Source organism: Parasteatoda tepidariorum, chromosome 7 (assembly GCF_043381705.1).
Source record: "Parasteatoda tepidariorum isolate YZ-2023 chromosome 7, CAS_Ptep_4.0, whole genome shotgun sequence".
NCBI lineage: Eukaryota > Metazoa > Arthropoda > Arachnida > Araneae > Theridiidae > Parasteatoda > Parasteatoda tepidariorum.
Genome location: NC_092210.1, coordinates 10,073,453 through 10,100,355, shown reverse-complemented (window position 1 = coordinate 10,100,355; position 26,903 = coordinate 10,073,453). Strand labels below are relative to the sequence as shown.

General features: G+C 27.8%; 3 protein-coding genes across 7 annotated transcripts in view; 1 reads left to right on the top strand and 2 right to left on the bottom strand.

Moving 5' to 3' along the window:
• LOC107455850 (transmembrane protein 114) overlaps positions 1 to 8,601 on the bottom strand; it is a 64,925-nt gene extending 56,324 nt beyond the window's left edge. The window contains exon 1 of the mRNA XM_043050922.2: positions 7,937 to 8,601. Coding sequence (XP_042906856.1) covers positions 7,937 to 8,174 — 238 coding nt within the window. The 5' untranslated portion in view covers positions 8,175 to 8,601. The remainder of the gene's footprint in view (positions 1 to 7,936) is intronic.
• A 6,260-nt stretch (positions 8,602 to 14,861) lies between these two features.
• On the bottom strand, positions 14,862 to 21,129 carry LOC107455848 (cholesin). 5 transcript variants are annotated; one of them, XM_016073562.3, is made up of 5 exons: positions 20,810 to 21,044; positions 19,385 to 19,774; positions 18,014 to 18,073; positions 16,958 to 17,087; positions 14,862 to 15,012 (listed from the first exon to the last, which is right to left on the bottom strand). In XM_016073562.3, the coding sequence occupies exons 2-5, from the start codon at positions 19,724 to 19,726 to the stop codon at positions 14,954 to 14,956; spliced, it is 591 nt and encodes a 196-aa protein (XP_015929048.1). In that variant the 5' UTR covers positions 19,727 to 19,774; positions 20,810 to 21,044; the 3' UTR covers positions 14,862 to 14,953. The 5 variants fall into 5 exon arrangements, with proteins under 5 accessions (XP_015929048.1, XP_071039136.1, XP_015929049.1 ...); XM_071183035.1 differs by having other exon boundaries at positions 20,826 to 21,044; XM_043050927.2 differs by lacking the exon at positions 14,862 to 15,012 and adding an exon at positions 15,091 to 15,304 and having other exon boundaries at positions 20,810 to 21,050.
• A 112-nt stretch (positions 21,130 to 21,241) lies between these two features.
• On the top strand, positions 21,242 to 25,700 carry LOC107455849 (NADH dehydrogenase [ubiquinone] 1 beta subcomplex subunit 2, mitochondrial). The gene is made up of 3 exons (XM_016073564.3): positions 21,242 to 21,473; positions 22,577 to 22,700; positions 25,541 to 25,700. The coding sequence occupies exons 1-3, from the start codon at positions 21,385 to 21,387 to the stop codon at positions 25,607 to 25,609; spliced, it is 282 nt and encodes a 93-aa protein (XP_015929050.1). The 5' UTR covers positions 21,242 to 21,384; the 3' UTR covers positions 25,610 to 25,700.
• Positions 25,701 to 26,903: the final 1,203 nt, after the last annotated feature.

Genomic DNA, 26,903 nt, shown 5'->3' with positions numbered 1-26,903 from the left:
TCAGGATTAGTTTATAAAGTGATTTTTGTTTCTTCTCCTCATCATCTCGAACATCTTTTTATTCTAGAACATGCTGATCATCTACACTTTTCTTTCAAGAAGATAGAAATCTTCACTTGTAATTACAGCATTCCATATTTAGCAATCGGATTAGAAGATCTCATTATTTAGTTACAAACAGAGTGTGTCTTTATTGAGTAACAATTCATCCGCGCCACACGATGCGATATTACGATAACAAATCCCTTACATAAAAATTATTGTTGTGAGAAACCTCCGCTCTACTGATTTCAGAGAGGAAATGGGAAGACATTTTCTTAATCTTCATGGGTTTGAAACGAAATAATATCCAAAATAATACGAGATGTCATTTTACCGAAATAAAGCTATGATTAAAATTAAAAGAAAAAAAATGCGTTTGAGCTTATAGGAAAAACATGTTAACACTGTCCAAATCTAGCTCTTTTCTTTAAAGAACTGGCATTTTTCTCAAACTTCCTTTTCCTATTATAAATTTCTACGATTATCATCATCATCGATTATCATCATTATCATCGATTATCATCATGATTATCATCATCATCGATTATCATCATGATTATCATCGATTATCATCATTAAATCATATCATCATCATCATTCTGCTTTCCAGAGGCTCCGTCGCCATATGAAATGATGCTTTTTTTGCGAAGACTATTCTATTTTCATCACCGTTGTTAGTTTACAACAGTTACTCACGACTGTTAGGTCAAGTTTAGCCGATCCATGGCACATTAATATTTGAGACCTACCATAGATGTAGGCCTAGAGCCTATCTACAGGCAGGGCACAGGGCCCATGTCCAAGAGGTAGTGGTTTCGATCTCTGTCTGTAAATGGTGGCCCCGTGTTGTAAATGGTGACGTAGTGCACGTTAAATCTGTCGAGTTACAAAGTCCCCATGTTCCCATAACAAATCATACCTCTGGGGGTACTGATCCAGGAGTTTCCTTGTCTTCTGGATTGGTTCAAAATTACAAGGCTACGGAGTTGAACATTAGTAGTCGTAAGCCCAAAATTGGGTCGGCTGTTCAACGACGGTTTATAAAATGATAAAATAATTATTATTTCCTTTACTTATCGGTTTTTTACTAAAATAAAGACGAGAAAAAAATTTAATGAAAACAAAAATATATATAGATATATATATATGTAATTTTCCTATAGGAAAAACACTTTTGAAATCTAGCGACTTTTTTAAAGTAACTTCTCTAACTTCTTTTTATTTATAAACTTTTATGCTTATCTTCATAATATAATAAATATAATCATCATCTTCACTACTTATTATTAGGGATTCTCATTATTATCTTCAATACCTATAACTAGATATTCTCATTATTATCTTCGTTATTTATAATTTCAGATTCACGTTAGTATCTTCACTCCTTATTATTCGGGATTCTCGTTATCATCTAATTACTTATTATTAGATAAGATTTAACAATGAAATGTCATAAAACTTGTTCCGCTGGCGAGAAATTTATTAAGATTGGCTCATTTGATGCATGTAAGACAGGGGTGTCAAACTCAAAACCAGACTTGGGCCAAATAAACAATGCTTAACTTTAGTTGGGTGGCAAAAAAAAAAAAAATTCAATGTTCATAGAAATAAATATTTTTATTTTGAATAGTAACTTGTAATAAACATATATAAAATTAAATTATTGTTTGATACTTGACATCTTTTCTCTGCTACTATCTTTCCTATTTCGGGAGAAATTTTATTGACCAAGACTACTTTCAAAATTGACCCAACGATAGCGTTATTAATACGGTTTCGGACAGGAGATTTATTTCCATTCATAACAGAAAATAATTGCTTGCACTGATAAATACTTCCAAACATGGAAATAATTTCATATGCGAGTTTTCGAGAATTTTTAACCTTGCCGGTAAATATTTGTAAAATTCAGGCACACCCACTTCAATGAATTTTGCCTTCAAATTTGAGTCGCACTGCATCTCTACCACTTCGATTTGCATATTACTGGGTACTGAGTCTATATTTATTGAGAAAATCGAAGAAAAAAACAAAATTTGTCTTCCAAAGAATTAAAATTTTTAAACGTTATTTCAAATTCTGCTTTAAGATTTGAAATTTTTTCTGCGTATTTTTGATACGATGGAATGGCAGGTGCCGCAAACCAATTATAATTTTAAATTTTCGCTCATACAATTTAAAATTATTCGTATAGTTTATAAATAAAGTATATTTTAATTTCATATGCTAGTTTCCTTTCTAATTCACATTTCTATTTTATTTTTACTCTGCGTCGGATATATTGACTGGGCAGTGTTGCCCAAAACCGCAAAAATGTTCATCTCGGGCCGCGAGTTTGACACCCCTGATGTAAGAGAACAGATTTAATTTTTTTCTAGTATTAAGTGATATTTTAAAAAAATTAAAATTTTTGATTTTAAGCACGTTACGTTCAAATGTTTACATATAATACATGATACGGTCTTTAAAAAGGTGATTTCCAGTGAAAAAGGCGTTTATAAACTGTAACGGCAAATTTATTTAGTAGATTTAAGCGTATTAATTTCCTTACTTAAAATATCATCTGTATTAATTATTAAATTTAACATCTTTTTTCCCCGAACCATTACAATTACATCTTAGTAGGCGAAAATCCAATCATTAAATCGTAAGTTAATCAGAGTACAATTATTGCAAAGTGCAAATATTTTTAATGTGATTCTTTGTCCAGTACTTAGGTAAGTAAGCTATCGCACATCCCAAAATAAGCTTCCTTTTGTCCTGAAATATCTTAAAACTTTAGCGGGACGTGGATTACTTTTCAGAATTTCACTTAATGTTTGTAGTGTGAGCTGCTATAACGAATGGTTTATTTTTGGCCAATTCAGTGAGCAAAATATGTAATATAAAACTGATTAAGTTTATACGTAGCGGTAACGAACAATGCATAAAGATTTAACATTTTAAAATTAGATAAAAAGAAAAAAAATCATAGTGGGTAGCCAGATTCTTCAACAAAAATAAGCACCTTCTAAGTACTTTTTAAGCATTCAAAAATTATTTTTAATGAATATATATACTGTCCAAAAAAAGCCAGATTCTTCAACAAATAAACACCTTCTAAGTACTTTTTAGGCATTCAAAAATCACTTTTAATCACTATCCAAAAAACAAAACAAAAAATCATAATTAGGATCTGTGCAGTAATAAAAAATTTTTTTCTCCATCGTTTAAAGTTCTTAATTAAGCATTAACTTAACTCAAACACATTTTCAAAAACTTTACATAATCATGATAAAATAATCAGTTTCTGATAAATATTGCAGAGAAAATGGTGAAAATCATGCATTTTTTTATAATTTATGACCACAATCGACACGGTAAGAAAAAAATCTCGTTTCAAGTTAAGCACTTTTTAAAAACCCCGAAAAAAGCACCTTTAAGTGCTTTTAAAAAACGTTAATCAAAAATAAGCGATGTCATCAAAATAAGCACCTATAATCACTTTTTAATAATGATACGCACCCCTGTCAATGAAATAAACTAAAAAATCCATCAATCTTCAGAAACTAGCGTTTTGTATAGCTTTTTCACGCCTGGAAAATTTTAAAGGCCTCAATTACGAAAATATTACAGCATGTAAATTTTAACACTGTTTTGATATTTAATACCTAGCCAATTATCAAAAAAAAAAAAAAAAATTATTTTATCCAGAGTTGATGAGGAGAAGAAATTTTGTTGGAATTTGTGTCGAAAACTTTTTTACGACTTTTAGACAAATATTGCAATGATGTGAAGAAAAAAAATTCTCATATGAAAATTATGGCAATTATTTAAATTATTATAGCTTTTTACAAACTTAATTTATCACATTTGAACGTCATTGAGCTTATTATTGACTGAATAAATAGTTGATTTAAATAACTTATTATATTAATAAATAAATTAATAATAATTTATCTTTTGAATCATAAGTTAAAAAAAAAATTTGTTCAGCTTAGAGGAAAATTAAATTGAAAAAATATATGCAAATAAGCGTAATGTATCGATTGTAAAAGTTTCCTAATTCATGAATATTTACAAGATATTTTCTTGTAATAAGATATTTATATGTTTATGTACGAATGTGCATCTGAGATATTGATGTCAAGCACTTTTCTTATAATGATTTCACACATTTTCAATGAATGTTTATATAAAATACAAATGTTTTTTTTTTTTTAAATTTTGAACAAGTTTAAAATCAAAGTAGAGATTTTATTCTATTTTTTATTTTATAACCGTCGTTGATCAGTCAACCCAATTTTTTTGGGTTTACGACTACTAATGTTCAACTCCGTAGCCTTGAAATTTTGAATCCAATCCAGATGACAAGGGAACTCCAGGATCAGGTATTGGGAGAAATTTTACTTTTCGGGATAGACTGTTTGATGGAACTCGCATTTGCGTTACATGGAGATGAAAGCCTTCTACGGTTAACCTGACAGCAAACAGACTCTAAACCATGATCCGTCTATCACTGAGAATATTTTACGTCCGCACTGTGGTCGGTGCAAGCCGGATGCGAAATTCGTATTGAGCAGCATCGCTGGGATTCGAACCCGGTTCACCTCATTGGAAGGCGAACACTCTATCCCCTGAGCCATCGCGGCTCCAAGTCAAAATTTCTTTTCTTTTCTCTTATTTTTAATATTACCGTCATTGAACAGCAGACCCAAATTTTTGCGTTTACGACTACTGATGTTCAACTCCGTAGCCTTGTAATTTTGAACCAATCCAGAAGACAAGGAAACTTCTGGATCAGTACTCCCAGAAGTATTGATTTGTTATGGGAACCTGGAAGACTTTGAGACTCGNATATATATATATGTATTGCACAATTTTTGGTGATAAAGTATTATTAAATACCACAATAACTTTAAAAAAAAACTAGAAAATAAAGGGGTCTACTCATTAGAAAAGGAGAAATAGCGTTTGATAATTTTTAAAACTTCTATGAATATTTCCACACAACTTTAAAGCAATAAAATTATGCTATTTGTAGTTTTGAGTAAGTCATTTAGAACTACGCGTTTCTCAGTTTTTGGAATTTTTAAAATCTCACTTTATTACAGTTTTAACTGATGAAAACCAATTAAGATGAAAACCGATTCTTTTAGCGTTAATTGCGTAGAAAAGAAGATACTAATCTAAAAAAAGGCAACTGTATACAATTGGACTACCTTTCAAAAACTGTTGATTGCAGAATTATGTTGGCACAATTTTGTCATGAAAAATTAATAGAAAATTTAAAATGCCGCAAGCTTTATGCTCAAATTCTGATTGGATAACGGTCATGCATTTTACATGTATCGAAAAATATTGCCTTATAGAGTAAATATCCATCATCAATTTGTGAAAACTAAATGAAAAAAGGATTAAAAGCATATTTAGAATTTTGCCTAACTTTCACCGCCCCTTCGAAAGTTGAGTTCCGTCGGAACACAAAGAAAATGAAAGAATCTTCAAAACAACAACGTTCGCACTAGCGATAATTTAATTAAATAAGAAATTTAAAAAATTATAAACTCCTTCCAGTTTCATTCCTATTGTTTGCCATAATAACCGTCGGGAAGAGAAAAATAACCAACTTTCTAATTGAGTTCCGTATTGATGATGCAATATCTATATAAAAATTCGAAACGATTTTCTGAAAAACTTATTTTAGAACAAAAACCAAAAGTGTGGTATTGAGGAGGATGTGTATTCACCTGCATCAATATGTGTGAGTGTGCCCGTCAGCCCATGCGTGACCTTAGCCGTCCCAGTCAAGGTCAGAATTATAAGAACGCAGATGAATAAAAGAGAATTAATTCTTGAGAATTAATTCTTAGATGCACATGACTGAGGTGAAAATAGTTCGAGAGGGAAAAGAAAATATATAAGATGTAATCCCCCTTTAATGTATCTTTTTTTTTAAATAAACAAAAAAAAGAACTAACTGCAAATGCATATTTGGAGAGCCTATTGTTAAACAATGAAATGTCACGAATTCTCGATTCGCGGGAAAAATTAATTTTAGTTGCAAATTTTTTTTCAAAATAATTTTTTCCCAAATTCACTTAACTTTTTGTAGCTAAATTTTTGTTGATGGTTCAAGAGAAATACCAAAATATATAACAATTAAAGTTTGTTCCGTGTTTGAGATATATCCATATTTTCTATTTTTAATCTTTAAAGAATAATAAATATTTTTTACTCTCTCTTGTAGCTTGCCACAAGAGTTGTAACATAGTTGTGGCTATATTATAAACTTTTCACTGGTTTTTTTTCTTTCTTTCTTTTTTTCTTTTTTCGTAGCTTGTCACTCTGCCATAACGTACTTTTCATTTGAAAAGTTTAGAAACTACTTCAATTAGCTAGATGGTAACTTAATATATCTGTATATGTTTGAAAAAAAAAGATATTTTTCCTTGTAAGAATAGGTAAGGTTAATTTAAATAAAGTTAAAACATCTTTTAAAATAAGCACAAATAATGTAATATATATTGACATTCGATCGTTTCGGTTCTATATGTACTAGATCAAACACAATAGTACGTTTGTAGTACCGAAACGATCGTATGTCTGCCATAACGTTACATTATTTCATTATTATTGTTTGGGTCCAGTAAAAATAATACCGCACGAAACGATTATATGTTTGCTTATGTGACAGTGTTTTTACAGTCTAGATTTCCATCTTCATTTTATATATTAAAAAAAAAATACACATTTAAAGCAGTTTCAGGAATTTAAATTTAAAAAAATTAATTTTTAGTATAATTTTATTTCCGACAGCTTTTTTGTTCAATTTCGTTTTCTTCATTTTTAGAGTGTTAATAAGAAATCGTAACAAAAATATTTCATAATAAATACATGAAAAAAGAAAACTTTAAAATATGTGATACCTAATACTTCACAGTAATTGTTTATTCTAGAATTTGATTATTCTACAAAACAATAGCTTTTTTTTCTACTTATAACAATTTTATTCAAATTTGAAGTAGGGGGAAAAACAAGGTAGGGGGAACGAAAAACAATAATAAAGCTTTACACTTTATAAATTCTATCCTTTCTTGGAATTTTTTTTTTTTTTTCATTTCTGCTTAAAATAAAAAATAAATAAAAATTTCTCAACATAAAAATATGTTTTAATTCCGAATTCATTTTTACTAAGCTTTTAACTTAAAATTGATTTCTTTAATTAATTGATTTTTTAAAAGAAAAATCAAATTCAAGGTTACATATTTTTTCAGCAACAATTTCAAGTATCAATCACGACGTCAAAATTTAAAAAAAAATAAAATAAATAAACATTCGGATTTGTTGAATTTAAAAGATACATGCAAACAGCAACATCTTACAATATGTGACAGAAAATTCGAGAACTTTTAAAGGGGGGAAAAAAGATGATGGATATTGCACTAAAAGATAATAAATAGAGCCTTAACTTGAAGAGCCAAGCCTTAGACACATAACTAAGTAAAGAGCCAATTAAGACACACCAAAAGCGTAATGAATTAAATATTAGAGAATCTTTCTTTACAATTAACTATGAATTAACTTTCTTTTCAAATTTACAATTCTTTACAATTATCTATGTAATTATAACTTTTACATTCTTTATGCAAAATATAATAATAATCTACACACAGTTGACTACAACTCTATCCAAATCTTTTTTTCATGCTTTATTCGGGAAAATAAAGCGAAATTCAAACAAGCCGAAAAATTAAAGTTTAAATTAATTAAAAAGTTTGACAAAATACATGATTTTATATAAGCAACGATACATTGTTCTGAATAAACATAAGCTTTTCTAAACTTATTAACAGAAAGATTAAAAGGTTGATGATTAAAACAGCAACATTCGATATAATTAAATAGTTCTTACCCTTTTTAGGTTTTTCGGCATCTGGGAAGCATATTCTAAAAAGGCCAACATCCCTGCTAAAATACCTGACATCTTCATCAAATTCTTTCTGAGAGGAAACAGGTTCTTTTTCTTCGATATAAGTCCGATTCACTCGAATTTCGTACCAATTATCAGTGCCGAATGCTATAGCCAAGCAAGCCACAGCAACAACAGCTGTGATTGTGGCAAAAGACAAAGTCACTGCAGAGCAAGCCATAATTATACACAAACAAAAATAATTATACAAACGATATTTATGATGGGAGGCAGGAACACTCAAAATTTCACACAATTTGAATCCAAATATTCTAACGAATTAATAAACTTATATCAAAAAAATTTTTGAATTCGAATATTTCACAAATCAAGAATGAAAATCGTCTGCTATAAATAAATCGTTTGTTTATAATCACATAGACGTCGAAAAGGAATAGTCTATTGTGTGATGAATCATTGTGTTTCGGTTCGCGTCCGTCTACATCCGCCAAGGTGCTCGTAAGATCTGAAACTGAGGGTTATTCGGATTGTGAAGTTTACGTTGAATACGTCACAGCAGCTGCGGTTGAACGAATACCTGCCTCTTCGTTTGTGACGCGAACAGGTAGATTCTGGCTTCTCTTAAGATACCAGATCTCGTTTTCTTCGCCTTTGGCAAAATATTTGATTCCTGCGTAAGCTAAGAATCTGTTTCATTACACGTAGACGCTATGGAACCGGTTGTGAAGATGTTCTAAAATCATACAGAAAATATTTTTTTTTTATTAAGAATACATATAATATTTACTTGCCCATACTGATTCATTAAATATAGTCCAATGAAACACAAATCAGAAATCCAATTTCCTTCATTACTCAAGAAATAAATTTATAATTTATTGTTCAGTAATGTTATTAAAAAAAAAAAAAGGTTCCATTCGTAGTTATTGATTAGTAATTGCAATAATCTTAAACAATGTTATTTACAGCACATTTAATTTTACATCGTAGCTAATTTTTTTTTAAAAAATTATTAATAAAATCAAATTAATATTATCCTAAATAAATTTAAACGAGATTTTAAAAAAAGGAATAAAATTTATTGGAAAAATGTTGATTGAAAAAAAAAAAAACACGTAACTATAGTGAAACTGAAATAATATTAACAGTGAGATTTTTTGTGAAACATTCTCAGAAGGCAGTAAATATTAGAATATATGACAGTATTTCTTTTATTTTTTATTGTACCGAAATAGAGAATTAAAAAAATAATGGGACATCTATAAATAAGATTAAATTAACAATGTCTGTATACAACAAACGAAAAAAAAAACCAAATAAAAAGAAACATATTTTGGTCCGGGGGGGGGGGAAGAAAACTAGTAAGTCTATTCAGAATTAAATATTGTCGTCTGAGAGAACTTTAGTGAAACATTCTCAAGTATATGACAATATTTTTTTTAAAATTTTTTAATGGAATGAAATGTAAAATTCTTTTTAAACAAATATTAAATTTATCTTAATGAACAGAACAAATGAACAGATTTTGGTCTGAAAAAAAAGAACAGTAAATGCATTGAAGCTAAAATAACGTCAACCGAGGTCTCCTGTAAAGCACTTTTTTTTCGTATTTAACAAATTTTTGATTATATTGTAATATAAGATAGCACAATACCTTTGAAATAAGGTAGTAAATAAGAGGATCGCTTTATTAGACAATGAAAAAATGAGCTTGATAATTTTTAAAAAAATTTTCCCCAGAAATAAAAAGGAATAAAAGTCATAGAGTCATCATTTGAGTAAGTCATTTAAAACTACACACTTCTCAACATTTAAGGATTCATAGTACCCCTGCAAAAAAAATTTTTAAATAGAGGTTTAATCATTCATTTTGTGAATGCTTTACATGCTCATTTAACTTATAATCAATAATTTATCTTCAAAAAATAATTAAACTGTTTATTATTTTTTTTAATTATTGAAAAAATTCAAAATTTTTAAATCCTTAAAGCTTTTTTATTTTAACATATTTTCAAAAAAAAATTTTTTTTTCTTAGTGCTTAAAATATTCATCTTAACAATTTTGTGTATTCATTTATAAATATATCGATTAGAATATTTTGAATAGATTATTTTGTAAAAAAGCAGAAAAAAAAGGTTAAAAATTCCTGTTAGGTATATATAACATGCTGTAAAAATTGTAATACCTCATAAAAGGTTTTTTCCACGCACAGTTTACATAAGTGTAATAAAAAAAATTCATTAGGGATTTAATTAAGATTGAAACACAAAATTATCATCGGTGAGAAAAAGCACTTTAAATTCTGTCTGCTGAGCAAGTTTTTATATTAGGGCATTCCAAAATCATTCATAACTTTTTTAAAAATATAGATAGAGAGATGATTTTTTTTCAGTGCATTTGAAATAGTTCGAAGTTTTAATGTAAGCAATCAATTTTTTCTCTCGATATTTTGGGTACGGAGACCCCTTAAATTTTTTTAAATCTAGATTTATTACAGTTTAAATTCATGATAACCGATTTGGGTGAAACCAAAAAATTCTTTTAACGTTAATTGCATAAAAAAATAACTATAAGATTCTTATAAAAAAACAGGCAACTTTCTACTATTTAACTGCCTATCAAAAACCGTGGCGACACTAAAAAATTCTTTTAACGTCAATTGCACTAAAAAATAACTATAAGATTCTTATAAAAAAACGGGCAACTTTCTACTATTTAACTACCTATCAAAAACTGCGACGACACTAAAAAAGTCTTTTAACCTTAATTGCATAAAAAAATAACTGTAAGATTCTTAACAAAAAACGGGCAACTTTCTACTATTTAACTGCCTATCAAAATTCCTGGCGACACTAAAAAAGTCTTTGAACGTTAATTGCATAAAAAAATAACTTTAAGATTCTTACCGAAAAACAGGCAACTTTCTACTATTTAACTACCTATCAAAAACCGTGGCGACACTAAAAAAGTCTTAACATTAATTGCATAAAAACATATCTAAAAGATTCTTATCAAAAAACAGGCAACTTTCAACTATTTAACTACCTATCAAAAACCGTGGCGACACTAAAAAAGTCTTTTAACGTTAATTGCATAAAAAAATAACTATAAGATTCTTATCAAAAAACGGGCAACTTTCTACTATTTAACTACCTATCAAAAACCGTGGCGACACTAAAAAAAGTCTTTTAACGTTAATTGCATAAAAACATATCTAAAAGATTCTTATCAAAAAACAGGCAACTTTCTACTATTTAACTACCTATCAAAAACCGTGGCGACACTAAAAAAGTCTTTTAACGTTAATTGCATAAAAAAAAAAAAAACTATAAGATTCTTATAAAAAAACAGGCAACTTTCTACTATTTAACTACCTATCAAAAACCGTGGCGACACTAAAAAAGTCTTTTAACGTTAATTGCCTAAAAAAATATCTAAAAGATTCTTATCAAAAAACGGGCAACTTTCTACTATTTAACTACCTATCAAAATCCGTGGATTGCAGAATTTTATTGGCATAAAAAATTTATTTCTCAAATTGTGATTGGTTGATGGCCTTGCATTCTACATGCATCAAAAGATTCTGCTGTGGACAGTTTATTTGCGAAAATATAGACAATTAAAATAAAACCATATTTAGAATTTTTCCTTCATGTCTGCACTCATTCGACGCTGATTCCGTTAGGTAGAGAAACGGCCTCTTAATTCAAAGAACAGCTTATGTTCAGGAAAAATTGGTAATTTATTGCATTTACATTCAAAAAATTTAATGAAAATTAGCATGATGAAAAGAGAAAGAATTTTGAATCGCGAACAGGTTACGGTGGTAAATACCCTTACCACGGGCGTAAAAGGGGGGTGTCCATGGGGTCCGGACCCCCCCCCTTAGCTTGAGTTTTTTTTAATATCCATATTTCCAAATATCGCACAGAACTTATTATAATATACGTCTTGCCAAAAAAAAAAATTTAAAAAATATGTGGCGAAAAAATTTTGTTTGCACCTTACAAAAGCTGAAGAATCCCTATCCCTGGCTTTGCATGTTTCATTGAGCGAAAGAAACGAAAGTTTCATCAAGAAAGTTCCGACGAAATTGTAAATAAGTTATCAACAAGGCGCAAAAGATTAAATGTATTACTTTAAGCAATTAACATTTTTCTATGCTCTTTGATCATTGTTTTCCTTGCAATAAACAAATATTTTACACACCTGTATGATTACTGAAATATTAGTAGCTTATATTATATATATATATGTAATGGAAATTCTCGACCCCCACCTTGTAAAAGCTATAGCTACGTCCGTGACCCTTACCACTACTAAAATGTTGATGGAAAGCTGTTGTACCACCTATGATTTGTGCTGCCATCTGTTGATAACTTCAGAAACACTAACAAAAAAATACCTATGAAACTCTTTATTTATATAAATATGGGTAACAGTAAAGGTTAGAGTGCGATGGGGAGTTATGTTTTCATTCGTTTGTCATACAGTTTATTTCAACTAATTATATTCACAGAATTTATAAAATCGGTTATTTATAAGTACAAATGCTCAGGCTGGGATAGCCTGGTTGGTAGGGCACTTAGCCCATGACAAAGAGTTCGTGGGTTCGATCCCCGCCGGTCGAAGATTCCCCGTGTAGTAAATGGCGACTAATGCACGTTAAATCTGTCGAGTCGCAAAGTCCTCCATGTTCCCGTAACAAATCAATACCTCTGGGGAAACTGTTCTAGGAGTTTCCTTGACTTCTGGATTGGTTCAAAATTACAAGGCTACGGAGTTGAACATTAGTAGCCATAAACCCAAAATTGGGTCGGCTGTTCAACGACGGATAAAATAAGTACAGATGTACAAGATAATGGTCATTTTCTTACAGTAGAAGTTTTTAAAATCCTACTTATCTTCTTACCTACCATCCAAAAGAATGTCTTAAAAATTAATTTTAGGAATTAATCAATCTTTGTTTTTGAGTGATTTGTGCTAAGATAATTTCTTAACAACATGCATTGATAGAGTTGTCACTCAAATCTGGAGAAAAAATTCCCTTTACATATTATACACAATATATTAAAAGAAAAAACACAATCAATGCTCNGAGCTATTGTTGGGCTAACTATATTTATTAGTTTTAATTGTTGGAAAAACTTAAGAGAAAAAAGGGAACACACTTAAAACAAATAATGCTATAGTAAATGAACTAGTTTAATAGAGTGGAAATATCATCCTTAAATATCCCAAAGATCGCGCTTTGAGTGATTATCATTTTTTTAAAAGACAATAAGAAACAAAATTCTCTGTATTTTTCCAGTTTCTAAAAAAAAAAAAAAAATTTTTTTAATTTTTCTCTTATTTTAGGTGATTTTTATACTCCCTGTATTTTCCAATTTTTCCCTGATTGACTTTATCTATAAAATATCATTATGCAAGTGTAATGGGGCGAAATCCTTAGAAAGCTAGTAATTAAAAATTTAATGTTCGCCTACATCAATAGTATCTGATATTTGAAAAAAATTAAGAATTTTTTACTGAATATGAAAACTTGTTGGACATTGAAAATAAGGAAATTAGTTGCTGATTCAGAATTTGACACAAAATTATATAAATGCCCTATTAAATTATTTTTTTTTAAATAAAAAGTGCATTAAATAGTCTTAATTTTTTTTTTCAATACAGACTTAAATCTTTATAAGCACCTTTAAATTTATTAATGGGTAATACTACAGTTAAAGTAAAGAAATGTCTGTAAATGCTATAATCAAAAGAAAACAAGAGAATTATGGCAAGAAAGAAATTCCTGCAGAAATACTTACTGTAGGAAACAACATGCAGAGAAATTTTTTTTTTTAACCTTACAATTTTTTTCAATCTGATAATGATCATTATTTCATACCTAAAATTTTTTTTATAACGTTAAAATAAAATAAAAATTTAATACATTAATTATTATTTTTATTAAAAGCTCTGAATAATAATTATTTTTTAAAACAATTGATAATGGGTAAGAAATTTAATTTAATCAAAAATAAAATGCTTGCAATTGGAAAGTAAAACATAATTATTACATAAAATTATTTACTAAAATAGCACTCATGATAAAAGAAAAAAAATCATTAAATCATTGGATACATTTTATAAAAAATAAAACAGTTTTAATGTCTAATAATATATGGAAACATATTTATGGTGAATTTGTGTGTGTGTGTCTAATACTCTATGAATTGATTGAGACTTTCCATAAGAATTCTGGGTTTTTTCAGTTTTCACAGAGAGTAGCCATTCTATTTTCAATATTTGACAGGGTAAAACATCAGGAAACATTCAGCATTAAGACTAGTTTGAATTAGACACAATTTAGTAGTAATCATGGTAAAAGAAATAAGATAAAGAATATATATTTTTTTAAATAAAATCATCAAATATTATTGTATTAATATAAGATATTATTTTTCTTAATAATCTTATATAATCACATTGTTTCAGTAATGTTATGATCATTTTTTAAATGGTCATAATAATACTATAACTTAATCTGCAGTAAGTAATTTTCTTTATTTTTTATGTTTATTGATGAAAGTAAAAAATTACATTACCAAAGGTTCCGTCCTAATTATTATGTAGTCAGATTTCAGTTGCAAAAGGAAAAATTAAAAGATAAAATTTTACATAAACTCCTACCAGAAAAAAAAATGCCCTAAAACAGTTAGTAGCGTAAATCTCATCAAAATCTAGGCCTTACTAATGAATTATTTAAGAGAAATTTAAAAAAGAGCTTTTTACAATAAATTTTCGCATACCACAGCAATGAAACTATATAAGAGCTATTAGTTCATGTGTAAAAAATGTTAACAGTTTTTTTCTTCTTATTTTAAGGACAAAAGAAATACACACATAATTGATAAGAAATTTTTTCTTTTAAAAAAGCAACAGTTTTTAATAAGACTATTACTTGGTAACATTCTTAACAATATTTACACAAAACATATTAATAAAATCAGTTACACCAATATTTGCAACATATTTCTAGCTCTTTCAAACTTGACCAAGTCTTCATCACCTTTAAAAAATAAAAACCATAAATAATATTAATGACCTCTACATGTTTATATGATTGAAATTACAAACAGTACATGTAAAATTGTAAAAAAAAAATCACGGGATTTTAAAATCAGCCACTTATAAAAATCAAATTTACAAGAATAGTATCATTACTATTCTGCTTCTGTACATTACTGCTAGGAATGTGTTTTTTATTTTTTAATTTTTCATTTTTATTTAATTCATTAGAACTTTCTAGTTTCTCAAGTCTTGAAAGATATGTAGCACATCAATAACACATTCTCTTCTTTCTAAGAACAAAAACAACCAAGTTACAGATGTGGATTACAGTTACAGTTCAAAGAGAAATGGAGTGAGATTTAAAAAGTACTACAGAGAAATAGTGTAAAAGATTCCAAATGAAAACTATTTATATGAGAAAAATTATGGAATGGTTTCATCATTGACATCATTCAATGTCAATCACACACTCAAAAATTCAATAATCAATTAAGGTAAGATTATTTTCAACAGATATCTGAAAAACGGTTAATATTTTAAAATAAACTTTATAGCAAACAAACAAAATAATTAATGTTTAAAAACTTTTAAACCATATTGAATCTTTAATCTCAAAGTTTGATAAGTAAGAAAATCCTTTTGTAAATTAAAAATTATAGCTCTTGTGTAATTAAAATGTCAAATGTAAATTCAGTTAAAATAAAACAAGAATATTGTAATCAGTTAACCTTTTAGTGTATTTGTAAAATTTAAATATTTTTCCTAAGTGTATATATTCCAGTTTGTAAAATCAGCTGCTTTATAAAATCAATTATGAATAACACGGTTTTAATAGATGGTGGGCACTGTATGCAAAAATGATGTTTAAAAACACGTTCACTTAAAAATACTTTGAAAGGAGCTGATGAATTTTAAACAATTTGCTATTGCACTGCAAAATTTACACTACAGAATCTTGTTCAATTCAACATTAGTATTACACAAAATTCAAACATATTAGGTTAATAAAATAAATATTTACTTATACACTGTCACAAAACACTGAAAAAACTCTGACCCGATCTTTTCCATTTTGAAATTCTTTTTTATTTTACTAAAATGACTTTGACACATCTTTTCCACATTATTTTTTAAAATTTTTTCTAAAATATTACATTTAAGTTATACGAAACAGATGAATTTTTGATAAAGAATTAAAGTATAATAAAAGTTTAGATTAATGGTTACAAATTATAAGCAAATTAAGTTCAGCGTTATACCTTATCGTTACCAATCCAGCTATAATTTTATATTTTAAGAAAGAAAAAGATTAATGCAATTTTAAACATATAGACATAAAAGTCAAATACATATAGTTTTTTTAAACATATTTTATGAGTTCTATATACTTATAGCTCATGCACAATAAATAAAACTTACTAATTTTCTTTTTATCCTTTTTGTCTATATTGTGCTTTATTGTGATACGTATATTGTGCTATATAGTGTGTGTGTGTGTATATATATACACACACACAGTTTTAATTTATTCTGAATGCTATAGAATGACCAAAGTCTGGAAAAAAAATCAAATATGCAAGCAAAATATAAATAATTTATAGATAAATAATGCAGAAAATCATGGAATAAGCTGAACTGGAAATAGAAATTGTAACAATTGATTTGAAAAACACATCCAGAAAAATACAAATTGAAATATACATCCCGACAATGCTGGCTAAATAATTGAATATTTCTATTTAAATTTCTACAATAAATCGATAGATTAATCAAAAAATTTTTGTTAGAAATTATTTTAACTTTCAGAATAAATAAAAGACGGATGTTGACTTCAAGTACTAATTCATACCTATCTTATTTCAAAAATTACAAATAAAAACAATTTTAACTTGTAAATTAAGTATACAACATTCTTTTTAAATCTTAGAAAGAAATTTGCTTACTCATATCTTCTTCAGTCTTTTCTTCAAATGATTTTATAACATTTTCACATTCATCACTTAGTCTAGATCTAGCTTGTCCTTTCAAATCAATAACATAATTCAGTAGTATTTCAAAATCCTTTTCCTCAATCTATAATGCATACAAATAATAAACAAAATATAAACCCTAAATTATATCACATTTAAAAAAAAATATAAAAAAATTGATGAATGGATCAAAATAATTCTTAGTCGTTTGCGTAAAAGAAGATTATTTTATCGTTAATTAAACGAAATTAATAAAACATTAACCAAAAAAACTAATATCTCATTTGCACTGACACGACTGAATATGTCTGACATCACGCAGAAATATCTTACACCTGAGCACTCACAAGAACAGACAAGCAACTTAAAATTAAATTATCTGGTCAGCGCAAATAAGAACAAAACAACTGCACAAAATTTTAAACTAAATTAAACCGTTTAACCGTTATGATTTTTTAAATATTCATTTTGATTTCTTTTGTTATTTTTTTAAAGATTGAGAAATTTTATATTGCAATTGGTCGAGCTTTATAAATACAATTATACTTGATATAATAAAATTAAATCAGAATAATACTTTTGAGAAAACATTACCGCATTAAAAATTGTTTTGTAGCAATACATAATAAGTGAAAATGCAATACTCAAAATTATTGAAAATGGAAATGTATCATTAACAACTCAAAAACAAGCTATAATAAACAAATGTCACAATATTGATTTTACAGATATATTTTTTTTATTCCTTAAATACACTTTTGAAATGGTGAAATATAGTGTGATCCTTTATACTTTAATGGTTGATTGACAAAATATTACAAAATGGGATAACTTAACTGACCAATTTAATAAAAAAAAATCACAATATAAGGAAATAAAATCAGCATTTAACTTAAGTCTGAATTTTTATTCCATGTAGAATAATTCCCATTTAAAATTGTATATACTTGATTAACTTAAAATTTATATTTTCAGAATTAAAATTAAATGTGGTTAATACGATAATATTCTAAAATTAGGAATTGGTACCATTTTTATGACCATCATGATTTTTACAAAAATAGCATTTCCACCCTGTTCTTTATTATTCTGAAAAAATTGAAAGAATTATAAGATTATCAAAATGTTATTTCAAAAGTGCTGCAAATTGAAACTTATTAACACAGAATATATTTACAAAATAAATCTTAAAATTACGAAAAGCAATAAAAAAAAACTTAAATAATCTCCCTTAAAAAAATATCATTTGATTTTCTTAAAAGAAAAAACAAACAACAGCAAATTGAGATTCAAGCGAAGAATAATTTTAGAATAAGTAACATCTTCAGAAAATGCAAAACAATACATATAATGCTAAGTTACAAGGGAAGCTACACCTCATAACTTTTAGTATTCCACATAATTGGAAATTTTATAAAATATAAGCACTGTCCTGAAATTCAAAAGGTTTGGTCAATAATAAATACTGAGTATGGCAGGAACAAAGTTACTGATTGCAACCATTACCACACATAACAAGTATTGAGCTTTACTCCATATCTGAGCTTTCAGGAATTATTTTTTCTTGCCATTTGAAACAAATTTTAGTTTTGTAGTCTTTTTATTAGTGGTTTGCAAACAAATAATAATAATAATTAAAACTTCTGCAAAAATTGTGTTATTTGATCATTTGTAGTGAAGAAACTTATTATCTTGAAGTTTCAGGAGGAAAAGAAAGAAAAAAAAAACCTCATTGGGATTATCGATAACGGTCAAAATAACTTCAATTAATGGGTGTCAATAAATCATTGCCTTATACTTAAACATTTATTGAAAAGATATAAGTATTGCCATTATTTTTATTTGTGAAAGAGTCCAAACATTAAAAACGAGAATTTGATGAATCCAATGATTTTTATGGCTATATATGATGTCCTCTCAATGGTAAAATTTTTTTAAAGTGTTGTTTATATTATTAACAGTGAAAAAAAAATTAAGAATGTAGAATATCCTTATAAAGCAATCCTACTCTATTTTAATAATTTCTGCCATAATCTTTCTATGCAAAAGAGCCCTAAAATTAAAACAGAGAATTTAGCCAATGAATTTTATGATTGTTAAATTAAATTCCTGTCAATTGATATTACTTTTTATCTGTTCCTTACATTAATTTGGTTGAAAAAGAAAAGAAAAGTAACAATGAAGAATTCTGTTATCATACAATTTTACTCTATTTTAATAAGAAGTTTCTTTAATATTAACAATTTTAATTACGCTAAGTAAAGGCCAAATGTTTATTAGATATATGAATATTAAAGACCATATGACTATATATATATATAGGTCTGGCTGATAATGCGAATAGAATTAAATAACTAATAAATTATGAAAAAAAAGGAGAAAACAATTAATCAAACTCACATCTTCAGTAGAAAAAATATTTTTAAGTAACCAAGTCTGCAGATTTTTTTTAAAAGTCCACGTTTCCCTAGATGAATTCCATGAATGCAGATAGTCAATTGCCAGTTTTCTTGCCTCTGAAACATCTTTTTTCACACTTTTTTCTCGAGCTTCTTTCTTACGCTGCTTCTTCAAACGCATTTTCTCTTTCTTCCTCTCTTTCTCAGCAGCAATTTGAAGAAGATCTGCAGGATCATCCTCTTCTTCACTTGACTCTGCTTTCTGAACAGGCCTGGTATATTGGTGAGCTTTTGCCAAAACTAAATTCTTGATGTCAGTGTGGATTTTCGATTTAGTTTTCATTTTCAAATTTTTGTTAAAAAGAAAAATATATTAACAGGGGAGTCAAACCTGAAATATTAAAAGCAATTATAAGAAAACAAACACAGGCTTTTAACAGTTAAAATATAAAATTAAAATAAACTCATATGCTGATTAGCTTTTTAACATACTTTCTACTAACTAGTACAAAATTTCTGTAGCGTTAGAAAAAATTCTTCCTAGTGGCAGCAAAGGGAGTGTATTAATAAAATAAATTTGAACACTAAGAATTTTGACGAGTAATACATCTAAATGATTTAAACAGATACACTAAAGGTCAGATTGCTTACTGATTGTGTTCCGTTAATAGTTTAATAAAAATTTATTTGTCATAAAATTACATGCTTCAGTACACTATCACAGAAATACAAATTTCCAGAAAACCTCAAACGTTGAAAAAACAGTCTTTCAATAAAAATAAAAAAATTAAAGAACATGTATTTAAACTTTTTTTTAAAGATTTGTAAAACAATCTTGTTTAATTGATGGAAGTTTTTTGTTTCAGCAAGCTTCAAAAGCAGCCATGTTTACAGCAATAAAACAGATATATATTTTTCTACTTTTCCTAACAATAATGCTTTCATAGTTCTAATATTAATATTATTTTTTCATATTAATCTTCTCTTTCTGGTTTCGTTCTTCTAAGACAAAAGTACTTGTGCAAAAGAGAACTAATCATATCTTTAATTAACCAAAAGAAGCTTTAATGAAAGAAATATACGAAAGGAATTGTTTGCATTTCCAATATTTTGATAAGGAAAAATAGAAATGTACAAATATATGATTATAATTTCTAACCGGAATTTGGCAGTAATGGGAATATTATAGTATTTAATACAAGAATAAGGATTATCTTAAGCTACATGAACAAAGATATAATAAATTTAAAATATCCTTATATTTCATTACTAGCAAAGACATCATCAAACTTAGTTCCTATGAGATTCGTAGAAGAATAAATATCTTAAAATAAAAATAACCCTTTCTGCAAAGTTAATAAGAAATATATAACATTAATTGTAGTGAAAGGATCAAAGGAGTTTCAGAAAAAAGTAGCAAACTTACTAATTTAATATACAACCTTTCGAATTTTACTTTGAGTTTAAATATGTTAGCAATTAACTGCTAATGAAATAGTACATTAATTTTGAAACTTTCAAATCAGTTCAGATATAATTTCTATTGTTGATTTCAATCACTTTGAAATGATATTTTTATTTTATTTTACAACATAAATTTCCAACACAGGAACACACATGCCTTTATTTACGTTATTGAGTGCCTAATTTTGCTCACTTCAAGGTTAGTCGAAATACTGCGTAAAAGATCTTTGATATTTGCTTGTACTCTTTAAATCTAAGTTATTTTACCCTTTTATTTTTTTACATTTAAAATGAAGTGAAGAACTAAATTAGTTCGCAAAAATATTTTTTTAATTCCAGTTATTCCGATTCCGCTCAAATATGCCTGTTTAGTCATCATTGAGATTAAAAACTCAGTAAACTCGTTTTTACAGTGTTAAACAGTTTTATTCTTTGGCTCTGGAATAAATATTTACACTTTCGTCCGAGTTTCTAAGTTTTAGAGGACGAAAGTTTTGAAAAGAATTTTGTTTCAATTGAATACTCACACGAAGTAAAATGATACTTAGAGCCTCAAGAATACTTACTCAACGACTAAATTTCAATGCTAAACAAGTGATTCCTAAGCGTAATAGCGGTTTTGAAGCGTGAGTTTCTAATTGAAGAATTAACTACTTACTATAAATACATTCATTTATTACTTACTATTTATTTCAGTATTTCCTTTCTTTAATTTTTCTTTTTCTTTAGTAATTTATTGCTAATTTTTTTCTTATCTCATTTAATGATAGTAGGCATTGTTTTTCATACTGTAAATGTGCCCTTGGTGTTATAGCACCAGGAGTAACATGCCTCTGAGTGGGATTTACTATATCATTCCTATTCCTATAATAATTTCCTATTGTTTATCATTTTTCATTGTCATCATTAAAATGTTTTAATACAATTCCACGTTGTAATAATGAATTTCTGTACTGTGAAAGATTAATTTAATGTTCTAAACAATTAATTTAAATGTTTTAATACAATTCCACATTGTAATAATGAATTTCTGTACTGTGAAAGATTAATTTAAATGTTTTAATACAATTCCACGTTGTAAGAATGAATTTCTGTACTGTGAAAGATTAATTTAATGTTTTAAACAATTAATTTAAATGTTTTAATACAATTCCACGTTGTAATAATGAATTTCTGTACTGTGAAAGATTAGAGAATATGTTAATTTTTGTACCTTTAATCCTTTATAGTAATATTGGGAAAGAATTTAATTTTTTGAAAATAAATTCTTTGATTAAAAACAACTTAACAATACTATGCACTTAGTGGTTTTTGTTCACATGAAACTGTGGGAACGTTTCCGTATTGAACCTGTTTGTGCCTACTACGATCGACAGTGCACTAAATGGTTTTGTACTTATAAATTTTTTTTAATATGTAACTGGACTGGCCATGACTACGAGTCATAGGGAGATTTCCGTATAGTGATCTGTGGCAGAATACTTGCCTAGTCTTGGCAACTTCCGAGCAGCAGCCAATGAGAATCGAAAGAAAACATCACAGAAAGTGACCAACTCTAAAGGTATAACTCGTAACCACCCCGGGCAAACATCTACTTGTTTTATATTTGGAAAAGAAAAACCGAGAACAGAAGGACTACAAATAATTTTACTGGCTATCAACATTTTTCAAATTATATGAGGCCTTGTGTAGGTTAATATTTATATGAAGTATTTTTTTTATTTTTAAGGTGGGTTTATCGATCCAAACCAGTAGCTCCTCCAAGGCATAGATTTTGGATTGCTGATGGATTTAATGCTTTCATGTGGTGGTGGATTTTTGTCCATTGTTATTATGATTGGGGACACATTGTGGTAAGTTTTCATTTTAATCTCATTTTTATATGTAATTTTTTTTAAAATTCATTTTAAAACTGATTTTTAACATTTGTTAATTACCAGGTAATATGCTTTTATTTCAAGTTGTGGCTATTAACTTTAATCTAATAACATCCGAAAATGTCATTAGAATTTAAATGTCTAATTAATTTATTTTATGTTCTAATTTATTTATTTGATCTACTTTTATCATGCCTTTTAATGTAATAAACAAAAAGTCTGCAAGAGATTCGTCCTATGAGCATACCTGCCATGTCTCCTGTTTACCCGTATACTCTCAAATTTCTCCGTATTTGTTGAAGGAATTTAAAAAAGAAAAACTGGAGATAAAATATCTGCTGATGGTTAAAACACTTCGCTTTTTCCTCAACAGATGGTGCTATTGTTAGTATTGATGTTGAGTGTTAATAGTTTAAGTAATTATAAATAATGGTTTAAAAAAATATTTAGATTAAGATTTACATATATATTTTTTACTTTGCTAAATGTAAGTGCTTATATTATTTCCAATTTTGAATTTCTCTTTTTGATTTACGTGATGTATTAAAACACTTTACTCATAGTCAAAAAAATGTCTCCAGTAAAATCTCTGTTGTTTTGTTTCTTTAATGTTGGCAGGTATGTATGAGTATGGTGAGAACCTTGATGGCTCAGGGGATAGAACATTCACCTTTCAATGAGGTGAACTGGGTTTGAATCCTTGCGATGACTGGTCTATATGAACTCCGCATCCGACTTGTATTGACCACAGTGCAAGCGTTAATTATCCTCAGTGGTAGACGGATTATGGGTTAGAGTCCTCTTTCCGTTAGGCTAAACCTTGGGAGGTTTTCATAGTTTTCTTTTCCAAGCAACGCAATTTAATGCAATGTTTCATCTCCATGTAATGTAAATGTGGGTTAATTTCATTCAAATTTCTCCCAATACTTGGTCCAGGAGATCCCTTGTCCTCTAGATTGGGTTTAAAATCACAAGGCTAGAGAGTTGCACATTAGTAGTCGTAATCCCAACATTAGGTCTGCTGTTCAACGACGGTTATAAAAAAATAGTAATAAGTAAATAAAGTCTGAGTATGTTAAAGGATTTATCTCTGCAACCTCAAAAACCAATATTGCTTAAGGAACATGGTTTAAAGAGGAAGAAAACCCTAATATCAAAATTAAAGAACATTCCTCCAAATAAAGGGCTTTAAAAGCTATTTCTTAAAAGTACAACAAGTACAGGGTATTTCAAAACCTATTAAATAGGTATCTAATTTACATTCTAGTTTTAAAAGTTGTTGGAGCTGTCCCGAAAATCAATAACTGCTAATAACTTTAATAATCAATAACTTTAATTTCTAATGTGCAAGTATCATTGTTCATAGAACATAGAGAAGAAAATGAAAATTATTCATTGATTCTAAAAGTAATAAGGTAGTAGTGGACAACTGACTAATGATAGCTATCAATCGACTAATAAGTCTTCCAGTTAATGGTAACTTACTTCATTTTTTCAAGAAATAATGTATCAGATAGACAATTTAGATTCTATTTCTTTTCAAGCTTTAATTGCCAGTCCTGTTGCAAGACTTTATTTGAAGACAGCGTGTAGTTAGGAGATGAATGTGTGAGCAAGATCACAGAACATACAGCTTTTATTTGCAACTTAATTTGCATTATATCGATGCCTACAACTAATACACTAGCACAGCTATTAAAATTTACTTAAGAATAAAAATAAATGCTAATTTTCTTCTGGGCGTGCAATGTGACAACTCTGGCCCCCGAATGAATCACCTGCTTACTCAGTGTTAAATTTATTATCTTTTTGAATGGTATTAGGATAATTCTGATATCTACAGTTGGTAAAATAAAACGAAGCAGCGTAAATAATTTTTGATCAAATGATTGGATTTTCATGTATTTTACTTATCCTGTTACAAGTATCCCACTTAATGTATCACAATCATTTAGTATTGATCAGACAAATTGTTTTTCAGTAGTTTTACTGCATTTCATAATTTTTGAAGAGTGTTTTTCATATTTTCGTGTGCTTATTCATTAATGTCTCAATAAATATGCTAGCAGACTGGTATAGGCATGCTATTTCAGTACATTTTATTCTAGTTAAGTTACATGTCTGGTTGACTATATAAAACCTTTTAAGTGGTTTGCTACTTGGACGAATTTGTGAAAAACTTCCCTGCCAAGTACATTATTGTTATTTTAAAAAAACTGTGCGGAAAAGGAAAGAAATTACATCTTCACCTGAGCTTGGAGCCGACATATGGAATTAGACATATAAATCTTTTAACATATTCTGATTTTTCTCATATTGGTGAAGGAAAAACATAAGAATTGTGCTGTTTACTTAAAATATTTCAAGCTGATGTGGAAATATCTATTAGGTTCTTGTTTGCAAAATTTTAATTGGCAAAATCAATAATCCTTACTTTTACACTTGTTTACCTATTTTTCTTTTCTTGACATTCACAATTAATAATTAAAATGATTTTAAAAGGTAAGTTTTTTTTAACAATTGTTGTTTCTCTTTAAACCTTCTTCCATTTTGAATTATTATTTAATACTTACATGTACTGAGTTCTGAAAAATTTAATGACTTGGCAAAATAAATTTATTATATTGAGGGATAAGACAAAAATAAGATCTTTTCCAGAGACATTATAATTTTTCAAGAAATTTCACTTTACCTTCAATTAAATCTTCTTCTGAACTATTCTACTGCCAGTACTACTACAAAAACCCTCAATTGATTTGCTTTCTTGTGTTCAACATCTTTTACCTGGTTTATATTTTATATTAACTATTTTACAGGGTGAATTTGAATATCCTAAACCGCACAAATGGACTGATGCTGAATTGGGAGTAGTAGAAGAATTATAAGCATAACATTATGTAAATACAAAATCTGTGTACTTGAAAAGTGTTTTTCTTTTTTGAAATTAGTGAAATAAATAAATCTTATCCGCTTTAATGTTGTTTTTGTATGCACATCAATTGATCAAGTTCATTGTTTATTATGATTATAATGCATAATTTAAGAGGCCTGTTTCATACCAACTAAATTCAATTGTAAAACGGGTGTCGACCGACGAGGAAGTGTAAAAATTCTAAACAAGCCAAAGTTGGATATTTTTTATTCAGTATTTTTCAAAACATAAAATACAAGATTATTTTCTCTTCAGTATTTTTAAAAACATAAAATACAAGTTGGATATTTTCTCTTCAGTACTTTTAAAGACATAAAATACAAGCTGGATATTTTCTTTTCAGTATTTCTAGAAACTTAAAATAAGAGTTAGATATTTTCTACTTAGTATTTTTAAAAAAATAAAGTAAAAGTTTAATATTTTCTCTTTAGTATTTTTTAAAAACATAAAATACAAGTTGAATATTTTCTTTTTACTATTTTTAAAGACGTAAAATACAAGGTTGTTACTTAATCAGAAGGAGAGTTATGAGTTTGACTGGATTTTTCCTGAAAAAATTATTCTTATTCAATTATACGATCAGCGTGTTTTTGTTCTCCACATTTGCTTGTTTTCAAATTTTCGAAAAATTTCTTTGTTTTTGCATGTTTTATTTTAAGAGAATTTTATAGTATGTTCCAAATCTATTGTCATCTATATAAACTATGATTGAAGCCAATTTTAAAAAATCTAAAATCAGCTCTCTTTCTTTTTTTACATTGGAGAAAAAAAAACGACGTCTTGTTTTCTGCCTTTTTTTTAAAGTATAATTTGATGGAATGATATACTATTTTCAAAAATTTGGTTAGAGCAAAAAAAAAGAAAAAAAGATCTGAAAAATCAAAATTTTAATCGAATTTCCAAGATGGGGAACGAAGTCTCTTAACAGAGTGTTTACTACTTACAAGCAGCATCAAATTTTATTAAAAATCATTTCTTGACTTCGTATGTCTTTCTTCTAATACCGTCACCTATTTTTAAATTTTGGTAATTTTATGTATTTCGTGATTTCGAAAAGCGTTAACCACCTTGTTTAGATTCATTTCAATTTTATTCAAATATTGAGAGATCTATTAATTATGGATTATGACTATGATGATTCATAATTGTTAGGTATTTAATTTATGTCAGGGAAATAAGGTTAATTATGAATTGTTTGAGAATAATAAACTTTATAAGGTATATTTAAAAATTAAAAAAAGATGGAA

Coding starts and splice junctions, on each gene's coding strand:
- LOC107455849 (XM_016073564.3), top strand. CDS start 21,385: ATGATACTTAGAGCCTCAAGAATACTTACTCAACGACTAAATTTCAAT. Junction 21,474..22,576: donor CGTAATAGCGGTTTTGAAGC/GTGAGTTTCTAA, acceptor TTTATTTTTAAG/GTGGGTTTATCGATCCAAAC. Junction 22,701..25,540: donor ATGATTGGGGACACATTGTG/GTAAGTTTTCAT, acceptor ACTATTTTACAG/GGTGAATTTGAATATCCTAA.
- LOC107455848 (XM_016073562.3), bottom strand. CDS start 19,726: ATGAAAACTAAATCGAAAATCCACACTGACATCAAGAATTTAGTTTTG. Junction 18,074..19,384: donor ATATTTTTTCTACTGAAGAT/GTGAGTTTGATT, acceptor CAATTTTTTCAG/AATAATAAAGAACAGGGTGG. Junction 17,088..18,013: donor TCATGATGGTCATAAAAATG/GTACCAATTCCT, acceptor TATGCATTATAG/ATTGAGGAAAAGGATTTTGA.